The sequence below is a fragment of the Vigna umbellata genome, chromosome 5 (assembly GCF_029865625.1).
Source record: "Vigna umbellata cultivar VRB3 chromosome 5, Vumbellata_1.0, whole genome shotgun sequence".
In the NCBI taxonomy this organism is placed as follows: domain Eukaryota; kingdom Viridiplantae; phylum Streptophyta; class Magnoliopsida; order Fabales; family Fabaceae; genus Vigna; species Vigna umbellata.
The window spans coordinates 14,319,048-14,337,431 of record NC_142169.1 but is presented as its reverse complement, the minus strand read 5'-3'; the positions used below and the strand labels follow the sequence as shown (position 1 = coordinate 14,337,431).

The window sequence follows — 18,384 nt, the reverse complement described above, 5'->3', positions numbered from 1 at the left end:
CAGAGAATAACTTTACAATGTAGAGTTTCGGGTATCCTTTTGGAACTGTTCATGGGTTTTATTTAAAATCATGAAAATATAGCAATTGAATTCTCAGAAAGTACTTCAAATAAATGTTCCATTTTTTGAATGACAAATATTTGGTTGGTCGGAGCAAGCAACTACATCCTACCACTTTCATTTATATTTATGCATAAAACTTTCTGACTAGATGAATAGAACATATGTACTAACTTGGAGAATGTGCTATGAAAGTAGAAAGTATTATTGTCGTGTACTTCATATAATTTGGTTCATTTTAATATTTTTATTAGCATTTCATTTGTATTATTAATGCTTTTGTTATAACTTCTTCCTCAATACATAAATATCTATGTCACCGCATAAAGGGTCGGTTTCTGTTTTGTTTTATGAATTTGGTAATGCAGTTTATATGCTTCTTATTGCATTTGGGTCATCTTTTTAACAAATAATTGTCTGTGTACTGCTAATTGGATGTCGTATTTGAAGCATTCAGCGGCTACTTTGATGAAAACCAATTAATGCTTTTGGTATAATTACAACCTCCTTTTTAGGTTGGAACTTATTATGCAGTCATACCAAACAGTGTGTTGTTATGCATATTAGTGTTCTTGTTTCAATGTTTAAAAATTGACCCATTGGAGTAAGAGCTTGAGAATAGAGACTAACATGCTCACACAAGTCTTATATTTCAGCAGTGATCATGAATCTTGCGATTCACAATACAATGCACGATTCAGATAATGGGGCTTTATTTGGATTCAACTATCTTATTCTAATGTAGCATAGCATCACCTAATTACAAACATTGAGAGAGACATTAGAGTGAGGTTGTAGAGTTAAGTGAGAATGATCATGGGAAAGTTTGGTTGGTGGAATTGTGGAAAGGTGGGAGGGAATAGCTTACACCAGTTTTATCACTAGGAGTGAGTAAATCAAACTCTCCAAAGGTAAATGCGTGATCTTTGTTGAAAATAGGGCGTCTAAGTTCTACATATCCACAGTACTGCACTTTATTTATCTCCGCATCCTTTCTTAGTGAAGAAACTGCCACCTTAACTCCTTCCCCTGCAAACAATTTTATTAAGTTTTTTTTTTTTGCTTATTATTAGAGTAGCCCATGGTAACAAGGTAAAAAAAAAAAAATTTAACCAAATTAAATTATCAAGAAATATACATTTTTGCTTCCCTCTATCATAAATGCTTCAGTAATCATTCCTATCCTGTTTGTATCATCTTTGAAATATACTCGTATTAAAGTTAGTGCCTATATAAGTTTTTTAGTATTTTTTACTCTCAATATTTAATAAATACGAAAATTTAGTTTTAATTGTAATTTTATTGTTCTTGAATTAAAATCATTTTAATCATGTATTTAAGAGTATGCAAACATGTCATATTGTTAAAATTATGATATCAACCATGTCAATTCAAAAGTAATAGAATAACGGCTAGATCAAATTTGCATATTTATTAAATGTTAGTTATCAACATTACTGCAAGAATTTGGAAATACCTATTTTAATAGAAATAATTTTCAAGTACCAAAATCTATAACTATTTATCTTAATTAGTTTACAATATATATTTTTTGCGCTCAAAATGTACAAGTATTAAGTTCAAATTAATAAATATTACCACTGAAATTTTGTTTGCATGAGATCCAGTTGACCTATTAAAAATAGGTAGAATCATGCTAAAGTTCCTAACCTCTCTATTAGAAAGCAGGTTGGCAAACTAACCTACCAGTTCTTTTTTTTTTCTTATATATTTAATAAATGCTATTTTGACAATATCTAATAAATACTTATTTTCTTATATATTTTTGTTGTTGTCACATCATATATTCTACAGACCTATTTTTATTTTCCAAGTATATATGAGATGGTAATTAATATTTAGAATGTCGATAAATAATTTTCCAGATGGTAATTAATACTTACATAAAATAAAAGTTGAGTATTATAGAAGGGCAATATGTTAAATAGAGAAGAATTGGGATGTTTACCATGTGTAATAAGGAGCAAGTTTTGAGTGGGATATTTGTCAGCAAGGTCCTTAATTAAGTGCTTGTATCTTTCCCCTGCTTGCAACTCTGTTTCTCCCCATCGCGGAAACTGAAGTTTACAAGGCAGAAAAAAGTTAGAATAGTAGCATGGATGGATGCATATACGAGTGAAATTGAACTCCAATGTACCTCTTTATACACCCTTTCAACATTTTTATCCACTATCTCAGCTGGCAGCATCGATTCACACTCTGCTATATCAAATCTCAAGTTTCCATCTTTTGGAGCAACGTTTGGACGAATAGCCTTGCTGTTCACCATTTCACACAATCCATACTCAACCGACACCTGCACTTTAAACAACAACAAACATCTTTATTTCTCACAATTACACCTTTTCATATAAGTTTACTTTATTTTCAAATGTTTTCTTTTAATTTCTATTATTCAAAAAATATTAAACCACCTTTTTTCAATTTTTATTAACTATGCTATCATTTAATAGACTCACAAACTAAAATAAAACAATCTGACCTTGACTTCAGAAGGGTCAACTGCAACACCGTCCCCGGTGGTGCTGCCACCCTCCTCTACGGCGGCGAGAGACTGGACGAGTACTATGGCGGTCTGGAGGCAGCGGAGGAACGGTGAAACGAAGACCCGCCGGATCGGAAACCCGAGACTCTCTCGGAGCCTCCGGCCCGTTTCGAGCGCCCGCTGCCGGCCCGGTTCGGCCAGCGGTGGATCCCACGGACGCGCCGCCGTGGCGGCCCACGACGGTTCTAAGTTGTCGAAGCGCTCGCCGTGCCTCATTACGACAACGTTCTGGTACGAAACGGCACCGTGGCTTCTTACGGAACCCATTTTGACTGAACCTACAGAGATAGAACGTGTTTGCGATTGGGAAATTGCAATACAAATTGAGAATCGTGCTTCTTTTCTAAGCACACTATTATAGACTGTGTTCATGCTCATGAAATTGCTCTCCAATTTCCCCAAAGAATGTCTTTCTACTGGTGTTGTCATTTTTCGTAAAAAAAAAAAAACACACTTGAAAATGATACCACGTCAGCTTTTGCCCTCCCACTTTTTCTTAAACTACTTATTTATACACCATTAATCTACATTATACACTAATAATAATAATAAATTGATAAGATATATAGAGTCCTAAAATATGGAATAAGGTGCAGAGAGAGAGTTTAGTACATAATTCTATCAAAAAATAAACTATGATGCTAATTGTTGGAATCTAATGAAACAAACACAAACGTTGTACCCAGCTAGATTTAACCATTGTACTCTAATTTGAAAATTTTGAAAAATTATATTTTAATACCTTTATTAAATAAACATCACCTGATAGCTTTATTTTAATAATATAATATAACATAATAGTAATTTTATTTTGAAAATAAAATTTAGTAATATAATTAGTTATCAGATGAGTATTCTTTTATTACGAAGGATCAAAGTATTAATGTTAAAAAAATTTATGAAGAGAAGCTATCTATATAGTTATTAAAATTGAGAATAACAAATTAATAACTTTTCTGATAAATTAAAATCAATACATACGAAAAAGAAGTTTATAAAAAATTCTATAAGATAGCATATACAGAAATTAATTAATTAATTTAATTTAGCGTAGTGAAGGATGATATCATCAATTTCATTTCATTTGAAGTTTAAAATTTGTAATTATTTAAAATAATCCTACGTCATTCTCTCTATACGTTGTTTATATAGCAACTGAAATAAACAACTATAAATAAGATAAGATGAAGCTTAACGTACTTGTAGACAGTGATCGAAAACCAGCTGCTTTGATATACACCTGCAACGTACGTAACATGTTGTAAGTAAAAAGTGAAATGAAACAGTGCCTTAGAGTGGGAAATAAAGCATAAGATTGATAATGCAGAAAGAAAATGTGAAGACCTTAGAAGTTTTGTGCAGAAGGGGAGGTAAGTTAGAGGTGGCAGAAAGAGAGAAAAGGTGAAGTAATCTTAACGAAGGCATGGAGATGAAGAACGATGAGAACAGAGGAAGATGGGGAAGAAGAGAAATATAGAGAGAAAGAGAGAGCCTTTGAAGGGCTGAAACGAATGAGAAGGTTAAATGTTGAAAAATTTGAAGGTGTGAATTTAAGAAGGGTGGAAGAAAGAATTGGAGGAAGGTTCGTGAGGTGCGTTTGTGATTGAAATTGTCAAGAAAATAGTGCTTCCTTTTTGTGACTGTAATTTGGTGTTCAAACCCCAAAGTCACTTCATTGACTTTGATTCCACTCATCTGCGCGTCTGCATCACTTTCAAATTAAGTTTCACCAATCTTATGTTTTCATTGTTGCTAATGTGCAATAATATATATATATATATAACTGGACTGTTATTTATTTCTTTCATTTGTATATTATGATTAATTTATTTATCCGTTAAAGGTGTCTAAAATAAGTATGTTAATTACGGCTACAGTTCAATTAGATGAAAATAACATAAATAAAGCATATGAAAAATATATAACGGAAAATTGAAAGATAAAGATGAAGATGAAAAAGAAAAGAACCGAAATTTGCAATTTAGCGAAATTACTTTTACTTTTGTCAACTATCAATTAGGTCTCTAATCTAGAAAGAGAATTCATAAAATTATTTACAGATCTTAACCTTTGTTTTCTTAAAGATATTTTGAGAAGCAAATCACAAACTGATAAATAAAAGATTATGGTAATAATTATCGTCTAAAAGAAAAAAAATACTTAATCCTTTGTCACTTTAAAAGAAAGTGTAAGATTAAAAAAAAATGCAATGTATATACAAGAATTGTAACTGGTTTATGTTGTAATTGATACAAGAGGTAATTTTTCACAAAATATCATATGGTTTGCTTGGTAAAAGCTTCTTATAGTGGTTTAAAGGTCACTTGTCCAAATTGTAAGTGGTGCATATAATGTTTTATTTGTTTTATGAATGATTTATTTTTTATATGTCCGACTCTGTGTTGGGAGGTCAGGGCTAGGACTCAAATCCGTGAGGAAATAAAATGAGTTTTATTTTTTTGGGGAGTTACTCCCTACACCACCACACATTGCTCCTTGCACCACCACACTTTTTTTAAATTCCAAAACTATCCTTTATATTTTAAAATATCCTACACCTCCTCCTTTTCTCTTGAACGGATGTCGACATCCGTTGAAGAAAAAATCTTCAACGGATGTACCACATCCGTTTAGTTTTTTTTTTTAAGTTTTTAATTTTTTAAAATTTTTAAATTAATATATAAATATTATTTTATTTTTTTAAATTATTACTTAATTATTTATAAATTAATTTTATTTTATTTAATAAAATTATTATTATTAATTTAATTTATGTATTATTATTTTAAATAATAATTAAAATACTTTTTAAAAATTTATTAAAACGGATACGGATGTTACCACATCGGTGAAGTTTTATTCTTTTTAAAGTTTTTAGTTTTTTATTTTATTATATTTTAAATTAATATATAAATATTATTTAATTTTTTTAAAATTATTATTTAATTAATTATAAATTAATTTTATTTTATTTAATAAAATAATTATTATTAATTTAATTTATGTATTATTATTTAAATAATAAAATAGTTTTTAAAAATTTATTAAAATGGATGTGGCAACATCCATGAAGTTTTTTCTTTTTAAATTTTTAGTTTTTAACTTATTATATTTTAAATTAATATATAAATATTATTTAATTAATTTAAAATTATTACTTAATTATTTATAAATTAATTTTATTTTATTTAATAAAATAATAATTATTAATTTAATTTATATATTATTATTTAAATAATAATCAAAATAGTTTTAAAAACTTTATTAAAACGGATGTGGCAAGATGTCGCCACATCCGTTGAAGATTGTTTTTTTTTAAATAAAAATAATAAATTAAAATATAAAATATATGTTAAAAATGGATTGCTGATAAAATTGGTATGGGATGGTGCAGGAAGTATTCGGTGGTGGTGGAGGGAGCAACTGCCTATTTTTTCCGAAAACGGGAAGGGTTGATAGAGTTTTGAGAACCCTTCCACAGGATATATAAGAGGGATACATGTTACAAAAAGGTTAACCCATTCATACAAGGCCCATAATTTCTTATAACAAACGCCCCTCCTTAAGAAGCCGGCACCTGACGGCTTGGAAAATTCGGGACTCCCCCATGGTAGGAGTAGGTTCCCCCAAGGTTCAAACTTGAAACATCAGGTTCGTTGTCAGGCTCTGATACCATTGTTACAAAAAAGTTAACCCATTCATACAAGGCCCAAAATTTTCTATAACAATACCATGAGTGAAAGAGAAAGATTTTGTTTTGGATTTTGGGGTTCTCAAGCAACCACGGGAGCGAGTTTTTAGAGGTGGTGGAGGAGAGAGTAGAACACGGAAAGCAAAGTCAAATCTAGAGTAAGAGAGAGTGCGAAGGTTGAGAACGAGAGGTGTGAAAATTGTTGAGTCTAGGGTTTCACCGTGAGGAGTTTTTGGACTAGGTGCGAGGAGCTAACCCTACTTGCATTGTATATGTTTGTTGTATAAGTGATATGAACCGGTAAATTTTGTTCGAGTTTGATAATTGAAGGTTTGAATATTGTAAATGTGAAAAGAAATGAATGAGAATGTGTTCACGAATGGATATGATGAATTGAATGAATTTTGTTGTGCTGCCATGTTCTCTCTTCAATTAATAGACTACACTTTAAGAGTTGCTTGATGAAATCCTTGCGATTGAATGTGTGAACTAACATTTAATGTGAACTCACATACTGAATTATTAATGAGAAAAACATTAGTAAACACACACTACGAAATAATTTCCTCACAAATGCATCAATGAGAGTCTTGTTAAATGCACTCATGCTAATGCTTTGCCAAACAATGTCAGAGGAGCTCTTACTATGGTATATAAAATGATGTTTTTGGTAAACGCACTAAAAGGTACAAACATGGTTCCAAAAACATATGTTGAAAGATATCTTGTTAAATGCGCTATTGAACCAAACGAAAAATCACCAAACAAGGTGCTGTTAGGAAAAACCTAACAAAGGCTAAACGAAGTTTTTATCCAACGATAAAACTCTCATGAACTGCTTGTTATCTTTACAAGAATGCTTAAACAATCAAATCCTACTCAAGCACAACGTTACAGTTGTTCTGAGTGTGCATAAAATGGCATTAAATACACAACGTCTAGAAACAACAAAAGTGATAAGAAAAAGAACATATCTGGTTGCATATTTGTAATTGTAGGTGTAGTATGCTTGGGAGAAAACTTTGACTGTAACATATGCCATCTAGTCGACATTTAATTTAGTTCTTGGATGTTTAGAATCAGTAACACTGTCTCTACATCATTCTTGTTACATTTCTGCATAATTAGTACGTATGGTTATGTGATGCATTTCAACAATCTTGTTCTTTTTAATTGGACTATTACATGGTTCAGATTAACTTTTATGTAAAACAGATTATTTTTGAATTAATTATAATAGGCTTCTAGAAATTGCTCATTTATTTTAAGTTTATAATAAACAGATATTTTTAAAATTATAAAGTATACTTTAGATTTAAGATAAAAAATTTAAATTATGATACGTGGTTCTTTTAATAGTTGACAACTTAAAAACACAACTAAAATTTACTTTAGAAATTAATATGCAGATATGTATGAGTGTAAAGTGAAAAATATAATTAAAAAATGTAATTTAGAATGGTTGAAAGAATCCTGTTAACTAGTTGCAGCGTGAAATGTACTTCTAAATCAATGAGAACAAGGATATTCTCATCATCTAATTAAAATAGAAATTTAAAACTATATGTTTTTATTTACGATATTTAGGTTGCTTATATGAGGAAGTTGTCAAGTGGTAATTCTTGGTTCTGTTTTTTGGTTATGTAATTTTTTTTTAAGTTACATTAAATGAGGTATATGATTTAAAATTGGAACTGCAGGTGGTGTTATGATTATGTCATTGGCATAATTTATATTAAGTTTGTATTGGCAGAGAGGAAAAGAAAAAAGAGACTGAATCATTTTGTTGGTTTGGTTTGAGAGTTAATGTGGAGTGTAATTTGGCAAAGAGGAAAAGAAAAAAGACATTGGGTCAAAATTGGGTGATTACTCTCTACTTTTGAAATTTGTTTGATTCTTTATTAGGCCCATCACCTTAATTTGATGCACTTGTAAAACCAATAATATATAGTGAAAAGTAGTTATTGTCCATTGGCATGCTAAATAGAAAAATTTATTTAAATTGGATCGAATCACACTTTCAGGATCTATCGTTAGTTTATATATATCACTGCAGTTGTTATTTTGAATACTTGTTCCTTAATGTTTCTTCGAATACAAGGGTATGTTTGCATGATATATATATCACCCTAGCAACTCATACAGTTCTCAACATTTAATTTAGTCCTTGGATATTTAGAGTCACTGTCTCTGCCTCATTCTTGTTACATTTCTGCAAAAGAATCAGATAAGAAGATAAAAAAACTTGAATCATACATTATACGTTACGTGTATAAATGCATCTATATAGAAAGAGAAATTGTGCCAGCTTATCCTTAATTATACCTATTACAGAAAGATAATGCCTACTCAAGTTCTTTGGCTTGATTCTTCACAGCATTGGCAACCTCTATGGCTGATTGCTTTGATGGCTCATTTAGATGGAGCAAAAATGTTATATTGTCATGCAACATTGTATTTGCATTTTATTAGAACTAACTATAATTATGCCTTTTCTTATCCCTTTGTTTTCATATTGCAATCAAGCTTGAAAAAGGTCTTCCATCCAATAATTATATGTGCAACATTTGCAGAGCTATCAACAATTGCTTTGGAGTTTCTTTCTAAGTCAGGACTTGATTTTGTTTTAGGTGTAAATTATAGTTTAATTTAATATTCAACTCTATATTATACAAGGACTTGTTTGTTTTAGATTTAAATTATTGTAAAAGTTAAATTTGAGTGTTATGAGATATTAATATTAAGCAGTTGTATTTATTTCTTTGAACTCTCTTTATAGAGTATTCAAATAAAATTTTCATGTTTTAATTATTTGATTTTCAACACAATTATATATTATAAATTCTTTACATTTATAATCTTGTAGTAATTACTTAAAATTTTATGAGAAGTTTTAATGTATAAAAATTTTAATATTAATTATATAACTATAGAAAAAACCAATCTAATTAAATATGTTAAATACGTTATAAACTATAGATACATATTGTATGTATCCGTATGTAATTACATACGGATTTATCCGTATGTAATATCTGTATGTAAATTACATAATATTCGTATATAAATTACATACACATTTATCTGTATATAATTTATATACGAATTTTTTCGTATGTAACTTAGCTACGTCTCTTTTATATACGGATTTTTGTAATATTGAATCCGTATGTAAAAGCATTTTATAAATGGATTTTTGATATTGTATACGAATTTTGGCTGTATGTAACCGTGATTTTTTTTGTAGTGATTTATATGCTCTGTTTCCTTGAAAGTACTTTAACATGTGTTGATTTCCTCTTCCTTCGTGCTTTTACACCACTTGTCCTCCCCGGCATTTCTATGTTCCAAATGTATTCCACCTTGTATTAATGACCTGTAAAACAAAAGAGAAGCACTTGTGTTTTCATTTTACCATGTAAAACCCTACTACTAGTCACTCTCTACACCTTTCCACTAAAACTTTCTATACTTTTCTACATCAAAGGTGAGACTAGGATCTTCTATTCCAATAGTTTTGATGAATACATCACTAACAACATTGATCAAAATGTCCTGAGATAAACATGTGTCTTTTGTTAACTCCCTAATAAATTACTGACAGTATTTTTAAACGACGTATGGGGCGTAAATACCAATCAGAGAAAGAGAATGTTACTGTAGGTTTTTTGTGCTTCTGTATCCACGCATTTAATTGTGCAAAACTAAAGATTTTCTTTGCATTTACCTTCCTTTGTTTAAAATTTAATTATTCCTATTATTCTAAATTGCCCAAATTATTTCTACTTATATTATCTTCCAGCTCCTATTTTTTTTTTTCATTTAATTTCAGAAGATGGAAGTACAAGAAATTTGTCATGGGGTTGGTTATGATACACTGAGGTTACACCCACCTGACACATGGTTAACATATTGAACGATAGTTAAAGTAAGGTTTAATGATTCAATAGATCATATTTTTAGGAAAAAATCTCAAATAGGACCTTTACTTATTGGTTTTCTCAACTGGGTTCTTAATTTTGAAAAATTAAAACAAATAGAGCCTTACTGTTAATTGGACAAATGTTGTTTAAGTGACATGTACGTGGCATGATGACTGTCTCTTTTTTTAATGATGTAGCATAATTTATGTGATAATAACATAATTCGATGTGGAACTTTATAAATTTTGAATTAAAAAATTGAAGGAACTTCAATTGAATCCAGCCCTTTGTAATTTTTTAATTAAAAAATTGGGAAAACTTTAATTCAACTTAGCCCCTTTGTCTAAAATGAAGAATTGTGAAAAGAAATTGGGGAACCTTTGAGTGGGTGGCAGAAACAATTAGGGTTCCTTGGCCATATGAAAATTAGGGATTTTGTAAGAGAGTTTAGGGTTAATTAAACGTCCATCAATAGTGAAAGAGGAAGTTGATGCTCGTGGTTGAAGTTCGTCTCCTAACCCTCATAGTTGGATTCATTCTCAGAAATAAAACTAAATCCCTCTCAATCGACAGTGTTACCACTTCCACCATCGACGGCGCAAGGATGCACGATTTTCCCCATCGGACAGGCCTTGGGCAGCGACGAGCGTTGGCGATGGTGCTGACATGGACAAGTTTCCCCATCAGACCACAGCAACAACAACGCCCTTACTTCCTCCTTCGACGGAGTTAGCGGCGGTGCTGCCTCCTCCCACACGGTAGTGCTACCTTCTGAAGTAGATAAATCTGGAAAATTTATCTTGAAACTTTATCTCAAAACAAATCTTATAATTGGAGAAACCTACGTATAATTTGAGGAACCTAATTTTCATGGTCCAGACTTATAAAGGCTTGTTGGTGTCCTTGTTGTGCAGTTAGGTTTTCATATCCCTATTTCCTTGCCTTTGCTTCTGTCTTTGTACATGGCCTCTCTCAGAAAATGGTCCATTTGTTATTAAAGAAATCGTATTCAATTATTCATACAAAAATTTTACATAAAAAAGTTATACTATAGATAGATAGACATACAGAAAACAGAAGAAAAAAAGATAAAACTTTTTCTCATCAGAGACATTGAATTGATACAAAAATTGGCGTATAAGGACGACCTCCAATTATGAAGGAACCCTAATTTGAAGAAGCACTCAGTTTTCCCTAAATTATTTTCGCAAATCTTAGTTCGAACAAAGGGTTGGGTGTAATTAAAATTTCTCCAATTTCTTCATTAAAAAAATATGAATTTACATGTCACGATCACCTTATTACCATAATACATATGCCACATCACACTAGTGCAATGAAGGGAAATGACACCGGTTAGTTTCGCTTATAGGCACCGGTTCTACAACCGAGGCATATACAGGCGAGGTAAAAAGTCTACTTCTTTTTGCTTCGGGTGCAAACCGAAGCATAAAATGGTAGGATTTTGCTTCGGTTATTGCCTTAACCGAAGCAATAGATGTTTTTATTTTTTTTATTTTTTGGTTAAATTGTTGATAAAAGAAAGCCAAAGATTAGTGTTTGGCCCAAAGACAAGATCGGTGGTTGTTATCTTCTGTCTGTTGCATAGCACGGTGGTTGCAGCAACACCCCCATCACTCACTATGAAGCAGTCCTTGAAGTTCCAGGGTGATGAAAACCACCACGAACACAGCGACTCTGCCACCGCCACCAACTCCATTTTCGAGTTTTGCTTCTCACTCTCTTCAAACTTCACATCAGGCCCATACCTCAAAGTCTCTTACACGCCCACTGCCTCTCAATCCTTCTCCCTCTCTCTCAAGTCGTGCCTGGGCCTCTTGGGCTCACCGGCCCACTCCTCTCTCGTCTTCTCTGCTAACTTCTCCATATCCCCAACCCCGACCCCTTTTTCTCTCTACAATTCAAACCCCAATTCAGCCACCTCTCTCTCCATAAAATCGTTTACTCTGATACCCCACCACCCCCTTCTCCGCTTCCTCCCACACCTCAAATTGTGTCCAACAATCTTCCTCGGGTTGGCAGAATCTGAAATTGGAAGATAATAGAGACAAATCAAACCCTAACATTTTGGAAAACTCTAAGAACGATGCAAAGCACAGTCTCTCTCCTGTCATTAGGGTTATGGCTCGGACGGAGCAACAATGGCGGCACCGACGTGAGGAATGCAACGACTAAACACGAGCAATGGAAGCGAGAGCGACGGAGCGAGATCGAGAGAGCGACGGAGCAAGAGAGTGACGGAGCAAGAGAGCGACGGAGCGAGAGCGAGGGAGCGAGAGAGCAAGGGAGTGAGAGAGTGACAGAGCGAGAGAGCGAGGGAGGGAGAGCGAGGGAGCGAGGGAGGGAGAGCGAGGGAGCGAGGGAGTGAGTAAGTCAGATATGGAGGAAGAAGGAAATGGAAGGTTACGTTTTTTTGGTTAAGATACGTGCGTATATGCCTCGGTTCTATGCTTGGCCGAAGCAATACATGCATATAGGTCTCGGTTCTACACCCGACCGAGGCATATAGTCCTTAGAAAAAAATGAAAAAAAAATATGAAATGATTATATACCTCGGTTCCCGTTTAAACCGAGGCATAAACACTATTTCGCACTAGTTCTGAACAAACCGAAGCCATAGGCTCTGCACAAAATTCAAATTTCAGAGACTGTCAGGGGGCAGGTGGGCTTTTAGGCTTTGGTCGTTGCTTTAACCGAGGTAATATGACTTATATGCTTTGGTTGATTTTGAACCGAGGCGTATAAGTTCGCTTAAACTACAAAAATGCCACCGCATTTTGATAGGCTTCGGTTTCACCTAAATCGAAGCCTATAACGAGTTAAAAAACAGTTTTTTTACTAGTGTCATTAAAAATCTTATTACCACGTCTACGTCAATATAATAGAGTTTGTCAAATTTAACAACAGAGTTTTATTTGTTTTAATTTTTCAAAATTAAGGACTAATTGAGAAAACCAATAAGTAAGGGTTTTATTTGAGATTCTATCCCCATCTCACCGAATCATTAAACCTTAAAGTAAACATAGAAAATAGGAATACAATTTTTTTTAATGAAAAGATCAAAATTCAAATATTTTATTGAATTTTTAGTGTTTTTCTTTTGTTGTATATTTAAAATACATTGACTTTAATATATTAAAAAATTAATATATTTTTAATTATTGAAATTAGTCTAATTTGAAGTTAACTAAAATAACTGGAAAGAACTATTTTGCAGATTTCATTAAACTGCTTATTTTTACCTATTAAAATTTAGCCAATTCTAACTTTAAGCATAGTAATATTTCAATAATAATAATAATAATAATAATAATAATAATAATAATAATAATAATAATAATAATAATAATAGTAATTGTCGCAACCGAGATCGCGACGGGACAGCGACCCGAAAAAACAAACGGGTTTGAGAAAAAGATTCGTGGAGTCGCCACCATAATTTATTATGGAAAAACTATGGAAAACCAAAAAATAAGACATGGTCTGCGAAAAGAGATTTTCAAGTTCGGGAATCGGTTACGCGTAAGGAAGGTGTTAGCACCCTATCGCGCCTGCCTAAAGGCAGTACCTTTAATTAAATGTATAAAGATTGAAGTGGTTTTTTAAATGTTTAATTTTCCCTAAAAAAATGATATAAATAAACTATTAAGAGACAAAAATATATTTTTTGTTTTATGAACCTGACAAGAATTGATCTTGGTCCTACGTACATCCATTTAATGGACAATCAGGGATCACGTAGTTCTTTATGTAGAAAAAGGTTTGTGAGTTTGTGTAAAAAAATATTATAGATTTATTTGGATTTTTGAAGAGTGAACCCGAAAAAAGATTTGGTTTAACAAGATTGATATTTTTTATTTTAAAGATTTTTGTATTTTTTATTTATTTTTAAGAACGATGGGAAAGAGGAAAGAAGCCGACCATAGGTCTACGCGTACTTATATTTCAAAAATCATGATTTTTAAAAGAACGTCATTTGTATATAAAAAAAATAAAACCTTTAGAAAAAACCTTCAAATTGCAACAAAAAGAAAAAAAAAAGAGGGTGTGAAGATGACGTACCTTTTCAGCTTTCAATACTCTCTAATTCTTCCTTGGTAATTTCTGTTGGCAGAGTTCCTCTAGCGTGATAAATTACTTTTCTCTATACTCTCTTATATCTTTTCTATCTCCATTATTCCATAGTGTCTCTCTCTATTTTTTCTTCTTTTTCTCCTCCCTTTTTTCTATGGCAGAGTGTGTATTTATATACACACATCGTAATATTATGGAAACCTTGCCTTAATTGTGAATTAATTCACAATAAAACAAAATAGGGAAATAATTGCCATGGTTGCTAGAAAACAAATTAAATAATATTCAAAGCATTGATTATCATTATTGTCAGAAAATCATAATTTCCTCTTTAAAAGCAACTGATGCAACAAATTATGTTAATATACTATTTTAATTATTGCTTATAATTATTAGCAGAATATTAATTCAAATTATTACCATATTAAACTAACAATTCAAAAATATTGTATTAAAGTCATTATTTTATCCCTTTTTACCCACCATTAATTATTATTATCTTATTTTTTTTTTATTTTTAAATATTTACTTACCCGGACGAAATTGGGTGTTAACAGTAATAATAATAATTATTATCATTATTATTATTATTATTATTTTATTAGCCATAAACCATTTTATGTGCTTTGTTTTACAAGCAATTGAAAAAAAAATGGTTCAAGTGTATTTCTACTGGATTTCATAGTTATTAAATTTACTTTTTATTAGTTTGAATTAAATATTTTAATTATCATTAATTAAAAATTATTGTAAAATGAAATAATATTTAATAATTAAAAAATATTACTTGGTGATGATTTTTAATGAACAAACTATTTATCGACAAAGCATAAAATATCCAGAAGATTAAGTAATATTGATAAATATTTTTTTACATTAATATCAATTAATATTATTTTTAGTTGATGTCAACAAAAATTAGTTTTAATTATATCGATCAATTTACTTTTTCACTTTAATTAGGAGGTTTTTTGAAAATTTTATTTCAACTACATAAAGATAAAACATTAATTTACAATTATAGAAGATAACATTGCGAATATTGATCAAGAAAAGTTTCATTAATATCTTAAAAAATAATTATTAACTCAAATTAATGTTGATAAAAAATAATTGAGTGAAATTGGTAAAAATATAATCTCAAACTTAAAATAATTTGATTTAAATAAAAAATAAAAATATTTGTTTCAAGGTATAGGATCGAGATCAATATTCAATATTCAATGTTCAATGTTCAGAAGTCATTCAAATATCCAAAAGCTATTTTTAACTATAATTTTTTTTATAGTTGTTTCTTCAAACTTCTCGTAGTTATTCAGAATATCAATATAAAAAACATTCTGATGTAAAAGTCCTTCCTACAATCCAATAGTTGATAATCATACTTTCTCCTTAAATTGTTATAGTATTGAAGTTAATTGTGTTGACTTTTTGACCTTTGACCAATTGGCTGAGAGTTTTAACTAACAATAGTTTATTCAGAAAGTCAAACAAGATTGATTGTGAAGTTCATCCCTTATATGATAAATATCCAGTATCAATAAAGAAAAAAATACTATTTATGCTAATTTAAAAAAGTTTACCTAACAAAAATTAAGAAATACCATTAAAAGAAAACAAAAACTCTAACCCATATATATCGAAACTTATTCATAAAGAAATAAACTTCAAACTCACCGCTGTATTATTGAAAAGCAATAAATAGGAAGACAAATATAAGGAATAAGATAAAAGATTTCAAACTTTTATGTTTACAAAATTTAATATTCTATAAATTTCAATAATTAAATTATTTCGATAAATTTTGAGAGTTAAATTCTCTTAAAATTTTCCAATAAAAGAGACATTTTTCTTATAAAACCTTTAAAATACTCCTGAATGACTAGTCAATGGACTTTGAGAATGTGTGGGGGAGAATGAATGGTATAAATGGAGACCAAAGTCACCTCAGCAACCACCAAGACACAACCATGTCATTCTAGAGCAAAGTCCGAGCTGTAAATATAAAGTAGGAAATTCATAATTGATAAATGTAAAGGCGAATTAATGCATAAGCGATTACATCATCAACTTTCAAACATAAGCGCAAATAACGTTCAAACTAAGAAAGTCAAGGCAAGGTTTGCTACCTCTATTACGACAACCCAACGATTCGGTATATTTATACGAGAACACTCTGGTCAAAACCACTGCATCGTTTTGAGAGAAACAAAACCTTAGTCTTTGGTCTGTGTTCATGGCAAAAACAGTTCATATAGCTGTTGTTTCTAGTCCTGGTTTCAGCCACCTTGTCCCTATTGTTGAGTTCGCTAAGCGACTTGTCAAGCTTCACCCAAATTTTCATGTCACCTGTTTCGTTCCCTCACTTGGGTCACCCCCGGAATCCTCCATAGCCTACCTTAAAACTCTTCCTTCAAACATTGACTCCGTCTTTCTTCCTCCAATCAGCAAAGAACAGTTTCCCCAAGGACTATACATGGGACTCCAAATTCAACTCACCGTTACTCTTTCTCTCCAGTCAATACAAGAGGTTCTCAGATCCTTGTCATCTAAAGTCCGTTTAACTGCACTGGTGGTTGATGTTTTCGCATCCCAAGTCTTGGAATTTGCAAAGGAGCTTCACGCCTTGTCCTATTTTTACTGTCCTGGTTCAGCTATGGCATTGTCCCTATGCTTACATCTGCCAAAACTTCATGAGGAGGTTTCAGGTGAGTTTAAGGATCTGGCGGAACCTATAAAGTTACCAGGTTGTGTACCACTCTTGGGGGTTGATCTTCCTGCCCCAACCCAAAATCGATCAAGTGAAGCTTACAAGGGTTTTCTTGAACGTGCCAAAGCGATGGTTATAGCTGATGGGATTATCATGAACACCTTCTTAGAAATGGAACCAGGTGCAATAAGCGCATTGGAACAATCGGTAAATGGGAAGATCAAACTGTACCCTGTGGGTCCCATTACACAGAAAGGGTCAAACAATGAGGATAATGATTGTTTAAGATGGTTGGACAAGCAGCCAGCTTGTTCAGTGTTGTATGTTTGTTTTGGAAGTGGTGGAACACTGTCTCAACACCAGATCGACGAGCTAGCTTTGGGTTTGGAATTGAGTGGTCAAAGGTTCTTATGGGTTTTGAGAGCACCAAGTAATTTACCTAATGCTGCTTACCTTGAGGCTGCAGAGGAGGACCCTTTGCAATTCTTACCAAAAGGGTTTTTGGAAAGGACAAAGGAAAAAGGTTTGGTTGTGGCTTCATGGGCACCTCAGGTTCAGATCCTTGGTCACTGTTCAGTTGGTGGGTTCCTGAGCCACTGTGGTTGGAACTCGACTTTGGAGAGTGTGCAAGAGGGAGTGCCTCTGATAACATGGCCACTCTTTGCAGAGCAGAGGATGAATGCAGTGATGTTAGCCGAAGGACTGAAAGTGGCATTGAGGCCAAGATTTAACGAGGATGGCATAGTGGAAAAGGAGGAAATTACAAAGGTGATAAAGTGTTTGATGAAAGGAGAAATAGGCAAAGGAATGCGTGAAAAAATGAGGACTTTGAAAGATTTTGCTGCTCATGCACTCAAAGATGGTTCTTCAAAACAAACCTTGTTACAGTTGGCCAGTGAATGGGAAAATTTGAGTGGTAATTAGGAAACTCTAGTTCTTTTTTTTCTTCTTAAATTGTTCTCTAAATGTATGGTCTTCATAATTTGTTTCATTTCTGCATTAAGTGATTGAGTGGTTATTGGTGGTTGAGTTGTTTAGAAGATGAAAAGTTGAATTTCGAGTTTGATCATAGAAAAGTAGACGTTATTTTTAAGTCATTTCTTGCAAGCAAAAGTCACTCAATGTCAAAAGTTGTGTAAACTCTCAAGGACATAAACCACGAACTCAAGCCATTTAATGCATAAGACACTTGTATATCCTCGTAACAGAGTAATGAAATAGAACAATAGTATTCCATATTTGATTAGCTTTGAACATATAGACAATCTTATTAATAGGGATGAATAAAATTAATTGAATTGAACTAAATTGTTAAAAAATATAATGAGCTAAAAAATAG

General features: G+C 31.8%; 1 protein-coding gene and 1 pseudogene across 3 annotated transcripts; one reads left to right on the top strand and one right to left on the bottom strand.

Annotated features, from left to right (window-relative positions):
• Window positions 1–679: 679 nt before the first annotated feature.
• On the bottom strand, window positions 680–4,144 carry LOC124844817 (uncharacterized). Of its 3 annotated transcripts, none has more exons than XM_088116447.1 (6): window positions 3,971–4,144; window positions 3,824–3,866; window positions 2,564–2,928; window positions 2,219–2,377; window positions 2,030–2,138; window positions 680–1,089 (listed from the first exon to the last, which is right to left on the bottom strand). In XM_088116447.1, the coding sequence occupies exons 1-6, from the start codon at window positions 4,049–4,051 to the stop codon at window positions 875–877; spliced, it is 972 nt and encodes a 323-aa protein (XP_087972573.1). In that variant the 5' UTR covers window positions 4,052–4,144; the 3' UTR covers window positions 680–874. The 3 variants fall into 3 exon arrangements, with proteins under 3 accessions (XP_087972573.1, XP_047177782.1, XP_087972572.1); XM_047321826.2 differs by having other exon boundaries at window positions 2,564–2,904; window positions 3,827–3,866; window positions 3,971–4,143; XM_088116446.1 differs by lacking the exons at window positions 3,824–3,866; window positions 3,971–4,144 and having other exon boundaries at window positions 2,564–3,101.
• A 12,395-nt stretch (window positions 4,145–16,539) lies between these two features.
• On the top strand, window positions 16,540–18,142 carry LOC124823998 (UDP-glycosyltransferase 72B1 pseudogene; annotated as a pseudogene).
• The last annotated feature ends 242 nt before the right edge of the window (window positions 18,143–18,384 follow it).